The sequence below is a fragment of the Saccostrea cucullata genome, unplaced genomic scaffold (assembly GCF_032062105.1).
Source record: "Saccostrea cucullata isolate Sc308-1 unplaced genomic scaffold, CSIRO_AGI_Scuc_v1 ctg872, whole genome shotgun sequence".
Classification (NCBI taxonomy): Eukaryota; Metazoa; Mollusca; class Bivalvia; order Ostreida; family Ostreidae; genus Saccostrea; species Saccostrea cuccullata.
Window position 1 is genome coordinate 38,877 of NW_026941173.1, and position 25,176 is coordinate 64,052.

At 31.5% G+C, this 25,176-nt stretch overlaps 1 protein-coding gene and 1 long non-coding RNA gene across 3 annotated transcripts in view; both read right to left on the bottom strand.

Annotated features, from left to right (window-relative positions):
- Window positions 1-16,389, bottom strand: part of LOC134257340 (uncharacterized) — a 50,416-nt gene extending 34,027 nt beyond the window's left edge. For both annotated transcript variants that reach the window (XM_062739967.1, XM_062739966.1), the window contains exon 1: window positions 16,224-16,389. In XM_062739967.1, the coding sequence (XP_062595951.1) occupies window positions 16,224-16,281 (58 nt within the window). In that variant the 5' untranslated portion in view covers window positions 16,282-16,389. The remainder of the gene's footprint in view (window positions 1-16,223) is intronic.
- Window positions 16,390-17,531: 1,142 nt separating this feature from the next.
- On the bottom strand, window positions 17,532-24,515 carry LOC134257339 (uncharacterized). Its single transcript, XR_009989904.1, has 3 exons — window positions 24,319-24,515; window positions 19,791-19,847; window positions 17,532-19,253 (listed from the first exon to the last, which is right to left on the bottom strand). It is a non-coding gene; the product is annotated as an uncharacterized LOC134257339 (long non-coding RNA).
- Between the last annotated feature and the right edge of the window lie 661 nt (window positions 24,516-25,176).

The window sequence follows — 25,176 nt, forward strand, 5'->3', positions numbered from 1 at the left end:
TAAAAAAAATTAAGCAGAGAAACAAGTTCAAAGGAAGACTTTTGTACATGCAATCCGTAAATAGCTACTCAAGATACATTTGTGGACACTTAAATAAATTTATACTGTATATGTATGTTGTTGTTGTTATACGTATATATTTTGCTATATAGAGCTTTATAATAAACCAAGTCCAGCACTATCATATAAATAAAAAATAGTTATGAATGCATATGATAACACGATTGGACATAAACCGTACTTATTAACAAACCATAAAATGACATATTTCATTGCTGGTATACAGTACCATTTTTTTAGTGTTATTCTAGCGCTAAACAAATTTTCATGAAATTTTTTTTTTCCAAAAAGCTTTTGTTATCAACTTGCAGCTGTTCTCATCTTAACCAAAAAAAAAAAAAAAAAAAAGAAAACGAATTTCCAGTATGTTAGTCATTCGAGATCGACTCTGACGTCAATTCATAACGTCCTAAAAATACAAAAGTGAGGTCAAAATAAATACAAATTTTAAAACATTTTTCAATGGTATTAAAACCATTCACTTCCGTGAAATAGTTAAAATTGTATTAAACAGTTCTCAGGACTTTTCAAATGCCCCTCGTATAATTATCAATGAGGTTTATTTCTAGTACTTATTGCCATTTCTTGCTTGTAATCATTCATAAATTTAGACTAGACTAGCTTGTTAGAATCCAACTTTTTAGTTTTTTTCACGTCCGGTTTGTTTTAGTCTGTCCTTACAACTTGTCAATAACAACACAAAGAATACACTTTTGCAGTGCATGTCGTTGTACGCTTAACTCAATAGATTCACATTTGTGTTGTCTGGAAAGGTTAAAAGGTTATTTTTTTTTCTTTTTTATAGTTATTACACTACGAGGGCCGTTCAAAAATTACGCGGACTGTGCTATCATTCACTCTTACAGACGTCATATAGTCATAAAATTTCACAGAAAAATGTTTCTTAAAGATTCCAATAAAATTTGGGCAAAATTTCTGTATTTAAAAAAAATTCTACTTAAATTATCGGTATGTTGATATCGTTGATGTAGAAGTACGGCGCACGACAAAAAAGTTGAAGTAAAAGCATGCGGATTAAAAAATTTAACTCATTGAATTTCTAAAATTCGCGATATTTTTCAACAATTTTCTCAAATGTACCTTTAAATTGTTCTACTATTATGTATTTAGATTTGGGACGTAATATTTGAAGTACTAACAGAAATGTAGTGATTTTTATTTTAAGCATTCCCTTGAAAACGACTGTGAAAATGACGTCTCCTGAATTGACGGCGCACCACACTTTTGTTCAAATATGTGTAATGCTCGAGATATCGGCAACATAGTTCCAAAATATGCATAATAAAATATGTAGTAAACTAGGCTACTCGTGACAGTCGCCCACAAATAACAAATTGAAATTTTAGCCAGTTAGACCTCTGTAAAAAGGCTATACGGGAGAACGGAAGAAGATTATAGAAGAAAAGTTAACTTTATCCGGACTGTAAAGAACGTGATTGAGAGTCACCAATATCACACTATATCTCATAAGTAGTTTTTGGTTTTATAACAAAAAAAGAATATTTTTTAGTTGTTAAATAGATTTTAAGATTGACAAGAAATGGTGTTTTGATGTTCAGTAGGTAAGGTAACTCAAACTATACAGGTACTCAAGGGAAAATGTTGAGAAAATGAAAGCTCAATCACATATTTTTTATAATGCTTGTGACGTCGAAGATTTTGCTGCGCCGTGACTTAATGGTATGTCCTGAAAAATCACTCAAAATTAATACCAATTTACAACATTTTGATAAGAAATTTTGAAGACCATATAAGTAAAGATTCTTTTATATTATTTGTGAAATTTTGCCCGATTATGTCGTCAAATATTTCTACTGTGCAACAAGTCCGCGTAATTTTTGAACGGCCCTCGTATACATGTTTTTGGTCAAAAACAGTGCGTTAAAGTGTAATAAAATGCTAGAACTCTATATGCATATTAGAAAGCGAATTTCCCATATTTCCAAAACTTGTTTGACAAGATGAAGTAATGGAGAATCCCCTTCAAATGAATCTATGGAAAACGAGCGAAAATTCTTTTTTTAATTTTTACAAAATTATCTCCAATATTTTTATTGTTAAACTATGTGATCATCTTTTGCTCGTTCAATCTATTAAGCCGGAAGACGTAAATCATCGATACTTACATGTAGGAGTCATAAATGAAATGTTATTATTAAAACAGTGATCATTTTAACAAAACTAGTCAAATAGTACAAGTATGAATAGAGGCAACACGGACCTCTTAAAATAGAAGGTCAGTTGCCATTGAGAAGTGAGCTGTTCGTACCGACCAGCCACACTCTCTGTAAGGTCTTTCTCAAGAAACGACAAAGTCAGTACACAATTTAATATGAGATATTCATATAAATACCTCAGTCATCATAAATTGTATTTGAACAACATCATTTTATTGACCATCCATTTTTTTGTAATGTTGAAATTTAATTGTATTGTTGATAGGCATTCTCTTTTACTGTCAACTTATTTGTTAAATTGAAAAAGGTGGTATTTAGTGAAGAGGGATTCCGTCTGCACGTCTGTTTGTCCATCCGCGTCCATTACGAATTGGGATATTTTTTTCTTCTCCACAACCACTCTTATTTTTTTTAAACAAGTGTTTATATACTTAATATTCTCATATCGGCTTTCACATTTCCCAACCCTTACTACTCCCTTCCCCTCCCCCTTTCCCTACAAATAAATGTAAAATGTAGAGAAAAAAGAATAAAAAATATCATCAGATTTATATGCATCAATTTATTTAAGGAATAAAAAAGTAATGCGAGTAAAATCAAAATACACAAGACGTTCCACGTACATGGATATATTGGTTCCGGCAAGGTTTCTTAAAGATGTAATGAATGCTTTACCCTTTGTACAGAATTATGTTCGCAAAGGATATTTGATGCATCTGTGGTCCTTGTTCAAGGTGCATATAAATATTTTTTTTTTATGTGTAAGATGTATTTAATCGCTGTTATGTATTTCTCATCAAAATGTGTGAAATGTCAAATAAACTACACATAGTAAATTTTTCACAGGTTTAATGAAAACTGCAAGGAAATATTGCTTTATTCAATAGTTGTTTTAGTGTTCTATCAGCCCCTTACAAAAATGCATTTATCAATTTATTAGCTGTTAGATTAGAGAGGAATAAAAAAAAATCCTTTTCTATTTAATTTTTCAAAACATGATTAATATCAGCTTCAGAAAATCAGCATTTCAATCAACTAGACAAAAGCAAATTATACTCTATTAATGAACATAAAATCTCTGGGTAAACAGATCAATATAAAGAAAAAATTAAAAGTATCATTCAGGAATATAAAAAAAATGTATAAATGAATCAAATGTAGCAGTGATTGAAAGAAAAATAATAATGCCTCTAAAATATTGTTCAGATGATAATTAAAAATGAATAGTAAGTTAAACAAAATAAACAACCCAAGAAAACGAAGCATGAAGTTAAACCATTATCAGTAAATTATCAAGTCAACCTCGTTTTATTCAAAGTACATTAGTATTTCTTAAACCCAATAAAATTGTTACTAATTACCATGATATGTCGACATCCGAATTTAAAATTTCAAGTTACCTGATAGTTCATAAAGATAGATACTGTTTCACGGATTTAAGAGTTCAGAATTGGCACCGATTTGCCTTATTCATTCATTATTTGGCAATGGATATGATTTATCAAAATGTAAATTAAGGTGCATGCGATAATGTTTGGATACTGTTATTGCTTTGAACGTTAAAAATGAACGATATCTTGCATTATATTTTTCCTTAAAAAATTAAGTTATATAGTGCAATATTGAATTAAAAAAAATACTTAGCTTTTATTTTTGAATACCAAGTGAACTATAGCTGTGACTGCAATATATGCAACAAATCAATATTAAATAACCGCTTACAGCTATAAATGTACAATTAGGTTCATCTAAAAGTACTTTGCAGGAAAAGAGGTACCCTTGGCGCAATCGTAAAGCATGCATACGTGAGGCTGTTCAATTAAGGAATGTTTTTCAGTTTTGTGTGAGTTATTGGTGTGTGAATCACACAGACTTGGCACGTAGGCATATTTCATGAAGCGCGCTAGCGCTTCATGTAAAAATATGCTTACGTGCAAGTCTGTGTGATTCACACACCAATTTATTCACACTAAACTGAAAAAACATTCCTTATACAACGAGCACACGGCGGGTGTGAACGGTCAGTAGGGGATGCTAACTCCTCCATGGCACCTGATCCCACCTCTGATGTTTCGGAGGTCCGTGTTTGCTCTGCTCTCTTATTTTGTATATTGTTTAATGGACGTTGAGATTGAATACTGTTCGTTATTTCCATATCCTTCATTTACATTTTACATGTTTGGAAGCAACTAAAATATGCTATGTATTTGAATTTCTCGTTGCCCTATATCGTTGCATTTTTAGGTCACCTGAGTAAACTCAGGTGACCTATTGCTATCCGTTTTCGTCCGTCGTCGTCCGTCGTTCGTCGTCCGTCTTGTGTTAACATTTGAACATTTTCAGCTTCTTCTCTGCAACCACTAAACCAATTTCAACCAAATTTGGCACAAAGCATCTATGGGTGAAGGGAAACAAAAATTGTGAATTTCATGATCCCTGCCCCCCTGGGGCCTGAGGGGTGGGGCCAAAACCACTAAAATTAATGCAATCTTTAAAAATCTTCTTCTTTACTCCTGGACATCAAGCAGTCAAACTGTTTGCATGATTGTAATCAGCATTGAGTCCTTTACCAAAATTGTGAAATTCATGGCCCTGGGGTCAGGGGTTCTAGTGCTGTGGGGGGGGGGGGGGCTCTATTGAATATATAGTGAAAAAACATGAATTCTTTGAAAATCTTCTACTCTGCTCCTAGATATCAAATAAACCAACTAAGTGCATAGTTATGATGAGCAAGAGTGCATCTACCAAAATTGTGAATTTTATGACCCCAGGGTCAGGGGTTCTGGTGTTAGGGCGGGGCTCTATTGATTATATATAGTGAAAATACATGATTTCTTTAAAAATCTTCTCTGCCCCCTCTGGGTATTAAATATACTAACTAAGTGCATATTTATGATGAGCATGAGGGCCTCTACCAAAATTGTGAATTTTATGGCCCCAGGGTCAAGGGTTCTGGTAAAGAAAGGGGGGGGGGGCTCTATTGATTGTATAGTTAGAATACATGAATTCTTTGAAAATCTTCTACTCTGCTCCTGGGTATTAAATAAACTTACTAAGTGCATAGTTATGATGAGCAAGAGTGCCTCTACCAAAATTATGAATTTTATGGCCCCAGGGTCAGGGGTTGTGGTGTTAGGGGGGGGGGCTATATTGATTATATATGTATAGTGAAAAAAACATTAAATCTTTGAATATTTTCTTCTTTGCGCCTAGGTTTTAAGCAGATGAACTACCTATATAGTTATGAGCAAGGGCCCTAATCTTCAGGAATTGTAAATTTCAAGGCCCCACGGTCAGTTGTACCATAGGGGGGGGGTGTACTTATATACTGAAAATGAATGAATTGTTTGAAATGTACTCCTTTGTATTAATCAAATATTTTTTAAAAGCATGAATGCCTTTCTAAAAATTGTACAATGTGTGGATCTAGGCCTAAGAGTCCAGGGTTCATGTGTGGTAGCGGCACTACTCATTATTGCTGAATATTGCTGATTTGTTGAAATGCATTTTTTGTTCCCCTACCCTGCCTATGGGTATTAAGTAACCAAACTAAGGAACTGCTAATTGTATAGTTATTATGACCAAATTGTAAATGCTATAGCATCTGGCTTAGAACATGGATCAAATTCAATCACTGGAAAGTTGTTGAATAATGCTCAGGTGACCTATAAGGCCCATGGACCTCTTGTTAATAACGTCGCTGCAGCCTCATTGTGACGTCAAGTTAATGCACGTTTCTCCGTGTATATTTCTACGCGTGAGTATACACGAAAATGGTTTTCAAATTAATTTCACAGTTGGCTTACTGGAAAAACACAGCGAATGTAAATATAAAATAATATCATCAGTGCTTGGACAGAAACTAAAAAGGGTTTTTTGTTTGCTAAAAAATTGTGACCCTTCAAAGTATGCCAATCAAATTTGCTGTGTCTTAAAGTCAGTTAAACATAATCAGTGATAATTCGTTGAATTTTCGCAAACAGCACCTTGTCACCATGGACGATACATATTTAAATTCCAATATAATTCTTTTTTTCAATGAAATCCACCTTCTTATTTGTGTATAAAACAAACATTGATTGTTATAAATTTCACATATTTCAGTTAATATTTCTTTGGGATTCTCAACAAGATTTAAGCGGTTTTAATGAAACGTTTAATTTCACTTTAGTTTACTGTTATTTCCCATTCATTTTTAATGCAGTGTCTCGAATAACCCTTGTTTTCCAGCTTCCCACAAGAAACTGTGTGATGAAATATCGTCACATACAATCATGAAAGAAAGTCGAGCTTAATGTCATATGATTTCCATGTTGTATGTCATCGAGCTAATGACGTTATTTATCGAAAAGTTCTTGGACACTGACATATCTTTTTTGACGTCATATGTTATCCGAATTTGGTAGAAATATTTTTTCTATAAATCTAAATGATTTGTATTATTTTTTCCCCAAAATATTACGATTTATTAAAAACTTATACAGATTTTAAAAACTGCTAAAGTATGATCGCGAAGCAGGTCAAATTTTAGTAAGTTACACACAATACACTATATAACGTCTGCAGTCATATTCTCTGTAAAATTGTGCAAAAACAAAAACAGCCCAAAATTTTAAAATAAGGATTGTTACATCGATTCGTATACCAAATTATAGCTTTATATTTTGTTTTGTTTAAAAGAAATCAACTTGAAAAGATAGGTATTCCTTATTGAAAACGACAAAAACTATGACGTCACGGAGCAGCAGATAACGATGCTATTTAGTGTTTTACTCAGAAAAAAACCTGAATAACCTTTAAAAATGTTAGAGGAATCAATAAAATATGTCACAAGCGAGTTGTACATGTGTACAAATTGTACAGGCAGTATTTGAGTGACAGAGACTCTGTTTCGGATGAAAACAATATGTGAAGATACGGTTTAACAGTAAAAATCTATACAAAATCTTTGAAAAGTTGGAACGTAAAGGCGCTTCAGAGTTGTATATCCTGTGAAAGCAGAATAAGTAATAATAGAAAGTAAAACCTTTAAGGTAGGATTCTTCTCATATTTCTAATATTTAAAAATTAATGAAATTTTCACAGAATCAAGAAGACAATATCAGTAAGTGATAGTATCAGTGAAATTAAATTTGACCGTTTTATATTAGAGGCAAGGTCAGGTCAAGGTCATTATCTTTTCCCTTGACATTAAGAATAAAAAAATACTGTTGCCAATCATGTGATACCTACTTCTATTTCAAAAGTTTAAAGATTGTTCTTTTTGCATAAAAACATATTACTATATCGGGTCTATAGCATGATATTACCAAATTTACATAAATAATTTAACTTAACTGGATATTGGCTAATCCGAATTTTCTCTGTTTTTCTTCATTTTTTAGGATATATTAGTTATTTTCATATGCTTCCTATATTTAACTTTTTCTTATTTTCACATATAATAAAGTAGTCTTATAAATGTACAAAATGATACAAAAACAAAAAGTTTTGATCGTTTACTAAGAGAGAAAAAATACTTTAAAATGGATTTTTGGCTCAAATCTGCACTTTGATTGGAAGCCTTTAAAAGCTAACAAAGTTCTAGTTTGTTTGGAAAATCATACTTATTTGATATATTTTGAAAGTTTAGTCCCTCATCATTAATTTAACTTGCATTTGAAAATTTCTCCAAGCCTTCGATTGTGTACAAATTATAACTAAATTCATTATTCTATAATAATTTTGAGAGGCAGAAAAGAAGATATTTTCATACGCCACCATTCCGCCAAAAATATAGTCCCTGCTAGTTTTCAAGCGCAGTTTACCATTTTTATTTAAAGTTGTACAATTGTGACGAGGAAAGAAAAATATGGTCTTTTGAATCTTTTACACCTAAATATTTAAGACTTATAAGCAAATATACTTTGAATGTTTCATCTAGTCAGAAACCAGAGAAGAATCCTACCTTAACCCTTTCTCTTCCGGCGCATTTTACGTGATTTTGGAGGCCTTTTGACATGGCATTATTAAATTATTTCTAACTTTTTTATCCAAGGGGAAAGCTAGGCATAATGCATACCATTTTGTAGGAAATTTCTTACAGATGATATTTTATGACTGTTTAGATACTCAACCACTGACCTTATTAGTAAAAATTGAGGTCAAAGGTCAATTAAGTGCAAAATTTTATGGGATTTTTTGATACTTTTTCATCTTTAAGCTAAATATTAAGTATGATGCATGTTGAAATAGGAAATTTGGGATATACCAACAAAAGAGCATTATACTGTACTACATGAAACACATAAACTTTTTTTTCAATTCTGCATATAACTACTTAAAAGGGGTTGCTAAGCAACGCAGAATTCTTTAATTTTCGGGCAGAAATTTTCATTTTTTACTATCCTAGACACATTTATGCATCCAAACACATATAAAAGTTAGATGTGAGGTCATAAAATTACAAGGGACATACAACAGATCAATTGTCTTAAAGTTTGACCTCATTAGAACTATTTTTAGGAGGTCAAAGGTCAAATAAGTGCAAAAGTTCCATCAATTTTTTTCAACACTTTTCAATATTCTTGCCATAATTTAATTTACACAATGGATGCTGAAATGGAAAATTCTTAATATATTCTCAAGAAGGGATCAGAACTGCAATATCCATGCATCATTTTAGTTCAAATATCTGTTTAATGACCTTTAAGTGGTTGCTAAGCAACATCATTTCAAAGTTTTTTTTTGGCTATATACATGTTTGTTATTTCACATTCTGGACACATTCTAGACACTTTTTGTATATTTCATCATATTGTTTGTAAGATATGGGCCATAAAGGTGAAAGAACATTTTTGTATTAAAAATTGACCTTGACACTCTTGTTCTTCAGGGGGTCAAAGTCATATCAGTACAGAATTCTGCTTTAAACTGTAAGTAAATATCAATTTTGAAATGCTTCAAACATGGATAAATCATCTAATAGTTGACGTAATAAAAATGGCGAACGACAAAATTTGCAAGCAAAGAATTCTGGTCTGCTTCTTACAAAGCCCTAGCAAAACATGCATACTATCTTTTTGTTTAACAAGAAATCCATTCTCTTGATGCCATTAAAAATAATCTTTATTTTCATGGATTTAATCAAACAAGAAAAAAAAACTAAATGATTTCATTACAAGATTTTTCTGGTATAACAGAGCTTAAGGGGTACAATAAAGACTTGACATGTTATCTTGAAGGGAAATAATAATAATAGATAGCATTGGCAATATTTAAAACTGTTTAGTCAATAAGTTGAAAATTTGACTCTTATATCCAAATACACAAATCCAGAAATATTGCAAGATGAATTCCAAATCAGACTGAAATCTTCAACAAAATGTTGAAGGGCACTTTTACTTTGTGTCCACCATTCTTTTATCAACTGTCATTTCTCTGTAAGACTGGATGAAATTCTTTGACTCGTCCATTATTATTTGCTGTCAAGTACAAGTGATCAGCTTCTATCCTGTAAAAGATTTAAGTATTTTGAAACAGATACATGTCATTGTGTATATAAATTTATATTTATAAATAAAATTAAGAATGCTAAAATTACTACACTTATTTGATTTTCCCTCTAAAATTAAAATTGTATTTATAATGTGATCCAAGTAGTTAAATGATATTGTTAAGTCAATGTATCAGGACTGATAATTCAACAACCTTGTAGTAAACCATCATGGTAAAATTACTGAAGTAAAACAAATAGCATATATGGCAATCTGACTAAAGCCAGACCTCTGTTTACGCTATCGCAACATATAAAAAAAATTTGGCATTAGATTGCTACGAAAGCCAGGAAGGGACACGTAAATTTTTCAAAAAAGTAAAAAATGATATCGAATCAAATTAGACAATCCAATCCCACGTATTACTAAATTGTTCCCTCGATTTATAATATGAGATCTCGAATAACACAATCCGATCTTAAGGATTACTAATTTGAGATCTCGAATTACATACCGGTAATTTGTTTTCACAGATTGATAATTCATCATCTCGATTTGTTACAACGTCAGTCTTATGATTTTGGAAATCTGTTCTCTTGAATTTCATTACATATATGTACAGATACATCCAACCATTTTAATCAATAAGTGCGTTCTATTTATTTTGTTTCAGCAACCGGTCGTTTGCAACCACTTTAATAACTAATTCAACCTATATTTATTTTAGAAATATTATGATTACACAGGACCCATATTCACTTTTACTATCTAGGACTTTCAATTATTCTAATATACAAGTAACACAAAAACCTCTAAGAATTTTTGTTGTACAAATATCAGTACTAGCACATGGATTTGAAAATGTTCATGTATTTTTCTCATTTTGGACCGTAATATGTAATAAAAGTTAGGATGTAAAATACTACAATATTCTATTTTTTAAACATGTATTACCATATCCAATATGTACAGATAAATAATTTAAACGAAATCATGGGAAGGGTTTACATTCCGAGGGAATGAATCATAATAAACTAAGAGAATGAATTATACAATCTGAGATAACGGATTGTGTAATTTGAGGGAACGAATTGATAATCTGTGAGAATGAAATGGCAATATGTTATAACAGATTGTCAATCCGAGAGAACGGATTGTATAAATCAAGAACTCGGTTTACTTTTATAAATTTTAAAAATTCTATGTCCCTTCATGGCTTTCATAGATTTCATACCTGCATGGCTGCCAGGGTTGTAAAAAAAAGGAGACAATAGACTGCAATGTTACTTCAGGGCAAAATTCCTGGGGCAAGGCTGTTCGTGAGCATGGGAGTGTTGATAAACCATCCAGTGAGTTTGACCACCCATGTATATGATGTACCATAATTGGAAAGTGTCTGAAAAATTGAGAAAATGTAAATGCTAACCACATACTTTTTGCAGATTGGAAATACAACAGCAGTCTATAAAAACAGCTTGTTCCATATCTCGGCATTCATTCAGATAGATATTACATGTTTAAATAATGTGTCTGTAAGAAAAATCAAGCATCATAAGTATTATGTGTTTAAAACACTTATTTTTCAAAATATAAATCAAATGTTTATAAACTTGTATGAATGCGATGTCATGTGACTTTATTTTTTGAAATTTTAGAAATACAGAAATTTTCAATACCAAAACAAAAATTTACCTGTTCATTGGTGTCCTTGCATATTAATTGACCTTCGTGGTTCATGGTGGGCTTAGAAAGGTATTGTGTGGGTATTCACAGAAGAAAGTATTGTTGCATATGGTGAAAGCACCCTAAAATTTCAATGTGAAAGTTGTACATGTACACACTGGTACATTGATACTGAAAACAACTATCCATTATTATGACAACTTTGATTTTACTTTTAACTTACGAGAGATTGTCAAAAGCATCAAAGTTCAAAAACAATGCAAAATTGGCTGAACGATACGAAACACGCACACTGAAACATAAAGATCTAGTACATGTGTACATTTAGTTTTCTTTTGAACGTGAACTAATGCGTTTTAATCTTAAACATGTTAAACTTTTCAGTCAATATACACGAATTCTCACCTGCTAATACCAAAGGCATGTCCGTATCATTTGATTCATTGACGTGAGGATCTTCGTCGTGAAATAATCATGAAAATTGACGTTCAGATTTCGGATCATGTTTTTGTTTACAGCTATCACAGCGGAAACCCGTGTTTATTGTCCCCCGCTTTTGCGAAAGTGAGGGGACATTAAATCTCATTCGTCTGTCCGTCAGTCTGTCCATCTGTCAGTCTGTCAGTCTGTCCGTCACAAAAACTTTAACCTTGCCCATAACTTTTGATTTAGTAAAGCTATGACTTTCATATTTCACATGTGTATTCCTTGTGACAAGACCTTTCTTTGGGTACCACCAAATTTGTCCTTTTGAACTTGACCTTGGAGTTTGACCCACTTTTACACAGAAATTTCAAACTTTTACTTTGGCCATAACTTTTGAATTGAAGGTACTACGACTTTCATATTTCACAAATATATTGTTTGTGGAAAGACCTTTCATTGGATACCAACATCCTTGACCTTTTGACCTTGACCTTGGAGATTTCCGTATCTATGAAAAAACTTTAACCTTGGCTATAACTTTTGAACAATAAGTTCTACGGCTTTCATACTTCACATTTATAATCCTGATGAAAAGATCTTTTATTGGATACCAAGAACCTTTACCCTTTGACCTTGACCTTGGATTTTCATCTATTTTTTAAAAACTTGAACCTTGGTCACAACTTTTAAACAGTAGATACTAGGACTTTTATATTTCACATATGTATTCTTTGTTGCAAGACATTTCATTGGATACCAACAACCTTGACCTTTTGACCTTGACCTTAGAGATTTACATACTTATGGAAAAACTTTAACCTTGACCATAACTTTTGAACGGTGAGGGCTAGGGCTTTCGTACTTCACATATGTAATCTTTTTGAGAAGACCTTTCATTGGATACCAACAACTTTTACCATTTGACCTTGACTTTGGAGTTTTAACTACTTAAAAAAAAAACTAACTTTGGTCACAACTTTTGATCGGTAGATACTAGGACTTTTATATTTCACATATGTGTTCTTTGTGACAAGTCCTTTCATTGGATATCAACAACTTTGACCTTTTGACCTTGACCTTAAAGATTTACGTACTTATGTTAAAACTTTAACCTTGACCACAACTTTTGAACAGTAAGGGCTAGGGCTTTCATGCTTTACATATGTAATCCTTGTTAGAAAACCTTAAGTTTCATCAACAACTTTGACCCTTTGATCTTGACCTTGGAGTTGACCTACTTTTAAAAAACGTGAACTTTGGCCATAACTTTTTAACGGTCAGGATAAGGGTTTTCATCCTTCAAAAAAATCAATTTCAATGATAATTTTAGAAATGACATATGATAGGATGTTCATATTAGACACAATATGTCATAAAAAATAACATCTCACCAACAAAGACACCGAAAGCGGGGGACCACAATTCTTGGAATTTGCTTGTTTCAATTCGTATCAACTCATACAGTGATGAGTCGTATTTATTTATAAATACGACTTTTTGTATTGTTAAAATATAGATCTAATTAAATTGCAAATTAATAAGTATACAGTATAACAAGATACAACAATATTAAAAATCTGATTGATTTTTAGCCGGGCTTATTGCTCAAAGAGCAATTGCCGGCTTATGTGATCCTGTTCAAGGCAGGATGTTGACCCCATAGTCGCCATTTTAAAGTTACGTGCAAAAATATAGTTCTTACTCTCAACCGCTTTTGAGAAGATACAAACGCTAAATAAAGCAACAATAATAAAACTAAGTTTTATCTATATAAAATAAACATTAGTAGTAATGACTTTGAAAACTTCATAAGTCAAAGAACATAGTTCATTAGCGTAAGGATTTTTGATAATCAGTGTTACCGTAGTTCTCTACACATACGAAGTAAAGCAGGAGAGGGAACCAGACTGGCCTGTTTGTTTACATTCAGCTGCGGTACCAGATTAATTTTGATTCTGACAAAATCGGACCGTGGTATTAGGATTGAAAAACTCACTGTCAGTGTCTTACCGTTTATATTGATAGTTTTAAAATAATTTTTTCATCAGAATATAAACGTGATTCATGTAAGAAATCCATTCTACTCTGTAAATGAGCCCGGCTCTCTGTACTTCTGAGTACTTTGATTTTTTTTAGTAAAGATCGATGTTTCGGAAATCTACAATTTTTATCAATATTGTATATCACTTCATGAAAAATACATCATTAGGGCCTACATGTAGATGAATAAATCAATATTCACTGAACACAAAAGGCAGAACGAAAGTATAATTTGTTTTTGGAAATCTATTTTTTTTTGTATTATGCATTTATTTCAGTAAAAAATATATTTAAATGGTCAAAAAATCTTATAAAAGAATTTGTTGTTTCGAGTAAGACGCAACAATATCGACCTTGACGTTACATGTAAATATTGACCGATTTTTCCATAAAAACTATGCGGTCACAAATTCAAATTATCGTAATTAAGAAAATACTGAGCGTAAGAAGGCCTATAAGGGCTTGTTGGAAAGGAAATTTTCTTTACTTTTACCAGCTTTATTTTGTTTTCCCTATTTCAACTCAGAAATAAACGTAAAACTGAGCTTTGTTTAAATATTACGAATAAAATCGAGAAAAAACACATTGGTGCAAGAAAATTCTTGTTTTTAAAATATACCTTAAAGTAATAACAATAATTTTTACATATTTTAAAAGTAGAGAAAATATGCTTTAAGAATATACCATGCTTTCTTATAAAGTTAATCAGGAAAAAAATTGTCAATCGTCTGGAAAATCGGCAATCGCTTTGGAAAATTACGCCATTTTCAAAAAGTCTCGTTTGTCTTTACAACGTAAAATCGATTAAATACCGGCAATCAAGATATAATCTTTTAAGATATTTTAAAAGTAGAGAAAATTTCCAAAAAGATGATATATAGCTTATATACCTTCATGCTACCACAAAATAGATACGGAGATCTTATTTTCGCGAAGTCGTGTTTTAACGCGCCACCTGTCAATTTGACCGGTACGGAAGTGAAGGGGTTAAAACAAATGAAATGATACAACGAGAGCAATTCTTAAGAAATAAATGTCAAGTATTAGAAAAAGTATCATGATAAAAAAAATGAGATCACTGTTAATTTTACAAAAGTTGTTTATGTATATTTTTTTGACAATGATTAAGGTTATCCGATCCTCAGGTTCTGAAAATCAGGCATTGAGTAATTGAAAATGCTAACAAAGATGTCTCTAAATTCTCAAATTAAAATGTATTTACCCACGGTGTTTCTTTAAACTTCATCTTTAAATTTAATCATATTATATAGGGAAAATTAGTAAAACTCAAATAATTTTTCAAGAACTGCAATTTGAACTACCTACGGCATATTATTTAATTAATAATTGATCAAGAAATACATTTTAGTAATAAAAATCATAGGTATCCAGGCTTTTAAAGAAAAGTGCATGAATTTTACACTTATTTGGTACTTTACTTTCTCCTACTTACTTCCATCGTTTCATAACGCATAGTGTATGAAGTGTTTCCTTTCAAAGAAAACACCGTAAATCACTTCTAATTTCAAATCATGCTTATAAACATTGGTAACTAAGGCTAAATTAAAAGAAATTTGATTTTCTTTAAATATGCAAGTTTAACTTAATTTTATGAGGTACAAATGTCAACTTTTTTACTACCGATTGTTAAAACTTTAAAGAACATTGAATCATGCGTAGAGGCATAAAATGAAAATTGTTGCATGAAAAAATTTCATTTTCAAGCTTTATTTTAAGACATTTTGAATTAAATCATAAATTAAAGAGTTATCCTTCCTGGCTGAGGATCGTATATCCTTAAATGGATTATGATGAAATGGAGACTTTATTTTTTTTTGAATTTCCTCTCAAGGGTGTGGAGTCACCCGCTTGGCGCAGTGGTTAGAGCGTCTGCTCTAGAGTCGAGAAGTAAGGAGTCAATTCTTACTTCGCGGGTTCGAATCCCACTGTGGGTAGTGGAGAGCGGTCCTTCGGATGAGACCATATAATCCAAGGTCCCGTATCGCAGTAGGTGCTGGCACGAAAAAGATCTCTCATTGCTCAACAGCCATGCGTGCCTAGGACAGGACAGAATTGGTAGCCCTCAATCGACAAGTGGTGGCGTCGCCATATGTGTGAAAAATTCTTCAGAGGGACGTTAAACCATTTTCATTCAATTAATCATATTGCATTTATATTTTTTGTTATTATTTCAATTACTATTCCATACAAAACCGTGACAACTATTCTATATCTTGTTTTCCCTTCACGATCGAGAAGAAGCTACTATAAATTATGTATATGCCTCTAACTTGGAGTGTCAGACCGATTACGTCTGACCTTCTTGTCTTACTTGTCTTACCTTCAACAGAACAAAATATTCTAAATAAAATGATGCAAAGAAGCTTGAGTTTGCACATTTTTCACTTTCTTAGCCTAATGACGTAGGCACAATCCACACTTCTCAATTTCAATGAAAACCTTGTTCCATAAACAATATACAACAATGAACAACTGAACCTTTTGATAAAAAATGATTATATTCCTTCCTTCTGTTCTGCTTTATACAAGATACATATGTTCATGAGGAAGAAAATTAAACATGTTACTGACAATGATGTGTAGTACTATATAGAGACACAGTAAATTATTTTATAGTTCATTCCTCAGTCCTTCATCTTCTGTAGTATTTATCTTTCTTCTTTATCAATAAGTTGAACTTTTTTTCTCAAATCAGGTTAAAAAAAATATACAAACACTTTTAAGATGCGATTTAATGAAACAAATAGCACATATCTATAGTCCCAAACGTTCTCCCTTTCACAATTACAGCCCTTTACCCTTAACAATGATCGGTATCAAACAAAACACTCAAAAATTTCATTTTTGCTCATAAAAATTGAATTTACATTTAGTGGTTATTGCTTAACGAGACGACAAAAGTAAAATGTGAAAGGATCTTATGAACTCTATTTTTTAGCAAAAATATTTCATAAAAACTCTCGATGATTTTCCCAATTATTATCTTAACTTTCGAATTCTTTGTCTAATCTATGTAAAAGTTAGTTTGGAATCTTAAGACATCAGCGTGTTATGTAAGACTAGGTAACAATTTGAAATTTATTGCTGTTAATCAAAATAACAAAAAAGACGGTTTTATTGCCAGGAATATATATGCTCGCATATTGAAAAATGACTTCCCTATGTTAATTATTTTCCAGTTGACAGATTAATCTTCTTAAAACAAATCTATGGAGCAAGAGGGAGAACTCCTGTTTTGAATTTTGACAAAATTTTTGCGAATTTTTCTTATATTAAGCAATGTGATCATTGTTTGCATTTTCACACTATTACACCGGGTAATGTTTAGAAATGTAAATCAACACTACATATGATTCTTAAATGAAGATTGATTAAATAAGCTACCTTTCTAAACATAACAAGACACATGATATTAGAATATGAGCAGAGGCAACACCGACCTCTTAAAACAGAGGAGGGGTCAGGTGCCATGGAGAAGTAAGGATTCGTGGTGACCGGTCACATCTTCTGTGTAATCTTTGACATGAGACAACAAAGTCAGTAGACAATTCAGTACGACACATTCATATAAATACCTAAGTAATAATAGATTTATTTAAGCAATCTCATTTTTGACCATAGTGTGAAATGATTAAATAAAATAATATTGTTGATATCCTTCTATCATCAACATATCTGGTAACTTGAAAATCAGGGTATATTTTGTGATATTTAGTGATAAGTGTGTCCGCCCGTACCTCTTCCTGTCTAGCTGTCCATACACATTCGTTACGATTTCGCGTAAACACCTCTTACCCACAGGACCTCTTATGTTTAACAAGTTTTATATATCTTTAATATTCGCAAATTGACTTTCACATTTTCATCCCTTATCCTATCCCATTCTATTTTAAACATATATACACATGTATTGATTCAATCAAGGCTATTTACCATTTATATAAGCTTATGCTTGAAAAGTATATTTGATGCATTCGTCGACCTTCTCCATAGCTTCAAATACATATCACTCAAAAATTATTTTTAAATATGTAAGATCTATTCATTCATTGTTAACATTTAAATTTATATCTCATCAACATTTTCGCAGTATACAAGTACATATTCCACATATATTTTATAGCTGTTTGTAATAGGATAAGAAGCGTTTCAATCTCCACACAAAGATCCTATTCTATTTTAAAAATGTTTCAAAACAGGAATCAATATAAGCATCAGTAAATAAACACTCACAACAACTAGAAACAGATTAACATTCCAAAATGATAAATAAAAAAGTCTCACAGTACACGTACAATTATCATTCAAGAATATAAAAAAAGGCACAAATGACTGAAATCTAGCAAAGTTGGAAAGGAGAATAATATACATGTATGTTGTAAAAAAAAATGTTCAAACGATATTCAAATGAGAAATAATTTAAACAACTTAAACGATGCCAAAAAAGTATGACGTTAAATGTTAATTTAATGTTAATAATTAGTAAATTATCATATCATTCATTGATAATACATTGATATTTTTAGGCTAAATAATATTACTGATTATCGTGGCATTGCGGCATCCGAAATTTTTATTTCAAGAAGCTTGATAGTTCATGAAGATAAATATCTTTTTTTCAGATTTAAGTTAAATAATAGGCACTAAGTGATTTACATTATATATTCATTATTTGACAATGAATATGTTTAAACAAAAAGTTGATTAAGGTATAGCAGTAGTGTTCGGATACTTTTAGCACATTGAACGTAAAGAACATTTAGCACATTTTGTACGGTATTGACATAAATATTCCTTACAAAATGTAAGATATATATTGCAATCTTAAATCTTAAAAATTCCGTTATTTTCAATACAAAGAAATTCGTAGCTGGACAACTTTATTTTATAATCAAAAATTTAATAGACATTAAAAAACATTTATTATGAATATGAATGTACAAAAAGTTTAATTGAAATAGCACTTTGTATGAAAAATAAATCTAAAATGCTGAACGTTACTAGGACAATGACAAAAGCACTTTCAAACAATCTAATTAATAACCGTCTGTTGGATTACAAACCTTCACTAGAAGACAATGTAACAGATTTTTACTAGTCATCATTTTGTGGTTTCTGAATAGATGGCGCTTTCTGAGAGAAATCCACGAACGTGTACTCTGTCTTATCTTCTTCTACGTGTATAATTGTATAATCATTGGTCTTTTTGGTAAGGGAATCCTTCTTACAATTGTATATTTACATCATACCACTGTACGTGAATCATTGTCCCAGTGTTCGATGCTTCTGTCTCGGTTAACTGTTTATCCTCCATCAACAGCATCCGATTGAAAGTTTTCTCGTTCTAGGGCTAAAAACATTGACATGAATAGTTCATTTAATTGTGTGATTTGAATAATGGATGCATCAAATTACAGTTCTGTAAATTAATCATGTACAATACACCACTGTAGTTGATAACACCTCATGTTAAATTCTCAAACACTCCATAATATATAAAAGTTTGCTGTTCAATTCTTTTCTATTTAATAATGGCAATTCAAAGGGAACTGGAATCAGATAGCTTTATTAATCAGCAAAATTACTTAGTAAAATAACAATATTTGATAAAAGAACTCGATAGCTAGATTCTAATAATGTATCATATATAGCTACCATATTTGATATGAATTACCGACAAACTTAACAGTTAGCTTTATTAATCAGCAAAATTACTTAGTAAAATAACAATATTTGATAAAAGAACTCGATAGCTAGATTCTCATAATACATTAAATATAGCTACCCTATTGATATGAATTACCGACAAACTTTGCTAAGCCCAATAATTTATCAATATCTATCGAGCCCTTATTTTTACATGTTTACTTTAAATCAGCATTCTTACTTGTAATTCCATTTTTTCTTTGATCACTTTTTCCGTACAAAGTTCAGAGTACCAGCGCTTCGAAAAAAGAAAAACGAGCAACATTATCTCTGAGGCATTGAAATGGACAATAATATTTTTCACATATCAATCCCGCGATCACATGTGTTTTTGGTAAGGGAATCCACCTTACAATTGTATATTTACATCCACTGAATATTTCCTCTTTTATTTCTGAAGTAAACCCATTGCGTTAATCAGTGCATGAACTACACTAGGCATGTCACCTGTACAGATGTCTTATCAGCGACTGTTCCATCAATGAAACGTACAAAGTCGTTCGCGTCATTAGTGCAATACATGTAACTAATCTTTTTAATCCTACTTTAAATGATTATTTAAACAGATATAAATATAAACAATAAAATGTCTTTCTCTGGTTGTCAGAAGGGGATGAATGTCGCAGCTATTGCAGAAAAAAATCACAAAACCCGCTTACGCGGTTTATGTATTTTTTTCTGCAACAGCTGCGACATTCATTCCCGTACTAACAACCCGAAAGCATTTTATTGTTTAAATATTAATCGAGAGTACAACAAAGGAGGAACATTTCTACAGACATTATCCGAGGGTTGTTCGGAAAGTTCGTGGACTGACACGTTTAAAATAATACTATAAAACTAAGGCTTACAAAAGTATTAGGGAACATAAAACACAAAAAAATTAAAGAAATGTTGAAAAATTTAAGCTTGATAGCTTGAATTTTTACCAAATTATCATAAGAAAATGAAAGGACATAATAAGATCACCCGGAGCTCTCGCGATTTAGTTTCATGGCGTCATTGTTTCTCAATGTCGGCATTCTTTACCTCTGATGAGATTCCTTGGACTTAAATAAAGATTCAAACCCGTCTTGTTTAAAGAATCTTCCAATGTCATAAACAGCCGATTTCAATGCATATAATACCGTAAATAGAACTATGTATAGTAAAAGAATCTTACTTGATTATAACAGCATATTTGCTTGTCGGAGTTCAACATCTTTCACACATGATCAATGTCACTTTTCGACATGACAAACTTTGAATACAAATCGACATTAACTTTACACCTCTCTAATATTTTTTCGGTATTTTAAAGTACTTTGCATTTTATTTTTCCTTACCCATTTAAATATTTCCAAGGTCTATGTCAGCCTTTAGGAGTGAAACTTCAAAGAATGTTAGGGAAAAATCCGACCGCCTTTCTGACGTCATTTCAACCTTAATTGGTTGGACATTTCATATGAAATTAACGACAAAAATCCAAAGAACTTACAGAAAAAGTGCACATTTCATGGAGCATTTGTGTATTACCACTTGAGTGAATTAATGGCATTTTCGAAAGACAAAAGCTCATACGCGGGTATGTTAAGGCAGCACATGGATGAGAATTCGGCGGATTAACACTTTTTCTTTATTACATGTAATACTAATAAATCGGAACAGTCATGGATAAAACTTTTACTATCATTATGCATTCTATAGACGTCAATGAGACATATACTACAAGAGGCACTACACCATGACGTCACCACGTGACCTTTATAATTAGAAAAAAAATGCCTTAATGAAAAAGTGAAAAGTTCAAGACTACCCCGGGGATAATTATTTTCAATGTGTAGTCATACTTATGTAAAAACATCTCTGTACCATGAAAAGTGCTGCTAGAATCCTACTGTCCTATCACAGAAATAATTATACTTCACCTTCGGAGGAAACCTTTCCAAAATTTTTACATTTTGTTCATAACATCGAAAGAAATGCATCAATTCCCGTAAGACATACGAATCTAGCAGCACTTTCCAAAAACAATAGAATAAGAACTTTATATAGAAACAAAAATTAAGTTTCAAAGTATGCGGCGTAGTGTTGAACTTTTGCGTCATTTTTGTTACGAACGACAGAGGAAAGGCTGATCGGCAAGTAAACACCCTTTCTGTTTTTATTTTACGAAGAAACTGTAGATTTATGTTAGCATACCTTATTCATAAGCTTTATTGCCACATGAATCACACATGATATTCCTTCTAAATGATTTTAAGGTCAGACGACACGTTCCTAAAAAATATATAATTTTTCCCAAGAATTTGTTATTGAAGTATAGGTACCTAAACAAGTTTCCTCACAAAAAATTAAGGTACCTTAAGGCATTACCGTATTCCATAGGGTCATATTTCTTATATAATCCTTATGGGTAATCTTCTAAATGACCTATAACACAATTTTTGGTGCACTTATATTTAAAAACATTTTGAAAACAATATAGAAATCAGAAGAGAATGACTATTATTAATAGTTTTTGATATAATACTAAGAGATACAAAACATATATACGAGAAACGTGTCGTCTGACCTTAAACTCCGATTTCTTGTGTTTGTTTACATGAATTCTCGTTATGTTTCACACTCACTCTGCTACTGCATGATCAACAGTTATGACGTCACGGGTTTGGTATTTAACCCCTGTGATAACTACCGAGACCCAGAAAGGACAAAATTCTGTTTATATTATGCCTCTGCATATTTTGATCCAATTTACGATCTCAAAGCAATCTTTGATATCGATTTAAAGAAATTGTTATCTCTAAAACTTCACGCCACATAGCTTACTATGACGTCATATCATACAGGCAAATAGAATTTTTGGTTGTAACCTTAACATACCTGAGTATGAAAAAAGTTTTTTCTTACTTACACTCAGGTAAAAAAAAAACGTAATATTCGAGTTTGCGTCGACTGGACAAATCATCAATTGCTTTCAAAAACATTAAAACTTTATTTAAGAATATACCTAATGGTGTATAATTTATCATATAAATAAAGAGATGATGCCAATCAACTGTTCAAAAATTATAGATGTATCTTAAGCCGTTTTAATTTTATTGCGCTAGTCCACTTTCCGAACAATTCTAGTATAGTGGTAAAAATTGAAACACATAACATTTCTGTTTACTTTGTCTACACGTGCGTATAGTTTACTAGCCACATTTCCGTGAATATTTTATTCTTACTTTTCAGTAAATTGGAGCACTGGCAGTAAAAAGGGAAGTTAAAGACTAAAATTGTCCAAAAGATTTTTTTACATGTTTGAAAACAAATCAACTGAAGTAATTAAAAGAATACCTTTCAGATACTGCGATAGCTACTAGACAAAATTTTCTTGCAGTATTTTAGGCTATGTAGATTTCAGTTTCAAACTAATAGAGCTAAGAACAAATATATAAAGTTCTTCAGAGTAGGTTTTCAATTTTAAGATATCAACCTTTGCTCTTCTTACTTTTGTGTTATATTGTTTTCCCGGTCTGAACCTTATTAAATTCATCTTTTTAAAAATCACGTAAAAATCACGTAAAAATCCGTTTGTTTGTTTGTTTTTCGTTTGGCTTTTAATATGGATCTTTCATTCAAAACCGGAAATTCAAAACCTTCAAATGTTTAACAACAAACTTTAAGGAAAAGATTTTTAAAATGAATTTATCAAGCTTTAATGTGTTACTTTCCTTCAAAATTTTCAAACTGTCATTGAAAAAATATGCAGGTTATGTAATCAGTTCTGTTTTAGCGCTGTGTTAAAAATCGAAAATAGCTAACCTCAGTAGAGAATGGGAAAATGGGAAAAAACCCATGTTTATTATAAAGAACTGTCATAATGACTCAAAGAATAATATGGTAGATTGCGCCACTCAAACTGCATTGGATGTGGTTCGTGAAAATATTAACAAATCTTTTACAACACAACATAAGAAAATTTTCATCAGGAATAAGAATTGGATTATTCAAGCACAGAAATAGATATCTCTGTTAAAGGTATTCATATCACCACTTAATATTTTGATTTACTTCTGTCTCCATTCTTATTCTAGAGTTATTTTATCCTCTCGTCAGACACAAAAAACAACATATCTTTAAATGAATACACATCTGCGTACATATACTTAAAGATATATACGATTGATTTCATTTGTTTTGTTTTGTGTTTGGAATATGAAACTTGTGACGCAATTGGAGACATCTATATATTTCATATATTGACAATATATTTTCCTATGTTATTATATCTAAAACTGTATCAATTAAAACTCATGAATTATTTACCTTTTAACGTCTCTTCACAAGGAAAAGATATGTATATTTATTAAGTAAATGGCAAAACTTTGAGTTACAGATCAATTAAATGCTCAGAAATTTGTGAAAAAAAAGTCGTAGACAATATTTATAATTTCTTAAACATGCAACCAGCACAAACCAAATTTTGCATAGACATAATATATTCAATGTTCTTTAAAATTGTGAATTCTTAAATATTTATCTTTCATATTAATGATATAAGAACGATTTATATGTAGGCCGATAAGGTCTGTCGGCGCACGAACAAAATAAGGAATAATTGATCATAAAATGTTGCTTTTTGCTTTGACAAGGAAAGAAATTTGATTTAGCAAAGAGAAACTAAACTGTTTTCCCTGTCTACGACTTTTTGGAACAACCCTCGTACACCTTCGTCTTACCTTCTCCAAAACAAAGTATCCCAAATAAAGTAAGGAACGCGAACTTGAATTTGCATATTTTTTAAAATTTCCTATCCAAATAGCGTAGACACAATTTCAGCTTTAGTTCAACAATTCCCAATGATGATGAAAACCTTGTTCAATAAACAATATACTATGAGCAGCTGAACCTTTGAGATAAAAAGCAATGGTATTTCTTCCTTTTGCTCTGCTTTTATATAACATAAATATGTTAATGAGGGAGAGGATTAAACGTGTAACTAACAAGGATGTGTTGTATTATAAGGGAAAACAATTTCACCGTTTTTCCCTCAGTCTTTTATCTCCTGTGAGATTTATCTTTTTTCATGATAAATAATTTGAACTTATTTCTTAAATGAATAAACACAAAAAAATACAAACACTTTTTACAGCAGATTTGATTAATAAAATGACATGTGTCTGTTGTTCCCAATGTACAACACTTCACAATTACAGCCCCTTGAGGAAAGACAAGACGTTCCTTAATAATAAATTACCTCCCCCACGATTTTGTCATTGAAGAATTACTACTTTAACATGTTTATTCACTTAAGAAATAAATAACAAGTCTATAAACTTCAATGGGAATTGAAGTGGGTCGGACACGTGATCAAATCCTGTGAAGGCCGAAGGCCTTCTCAGAAGATTTGATCACATACCGACCCACTTCAATTCCCACTGGAGTTTATAAACTTGTTATTTATTACTTATATATATATACATTTGAGATTGACAATTATATACTAAATTTGATATATTCAGATATAAATATTGCACTAACCGGTCGCCGTAGATTTCCGTCAAAAGTAGGCAAGGTGTAAATCGGCTTGGAAGGCG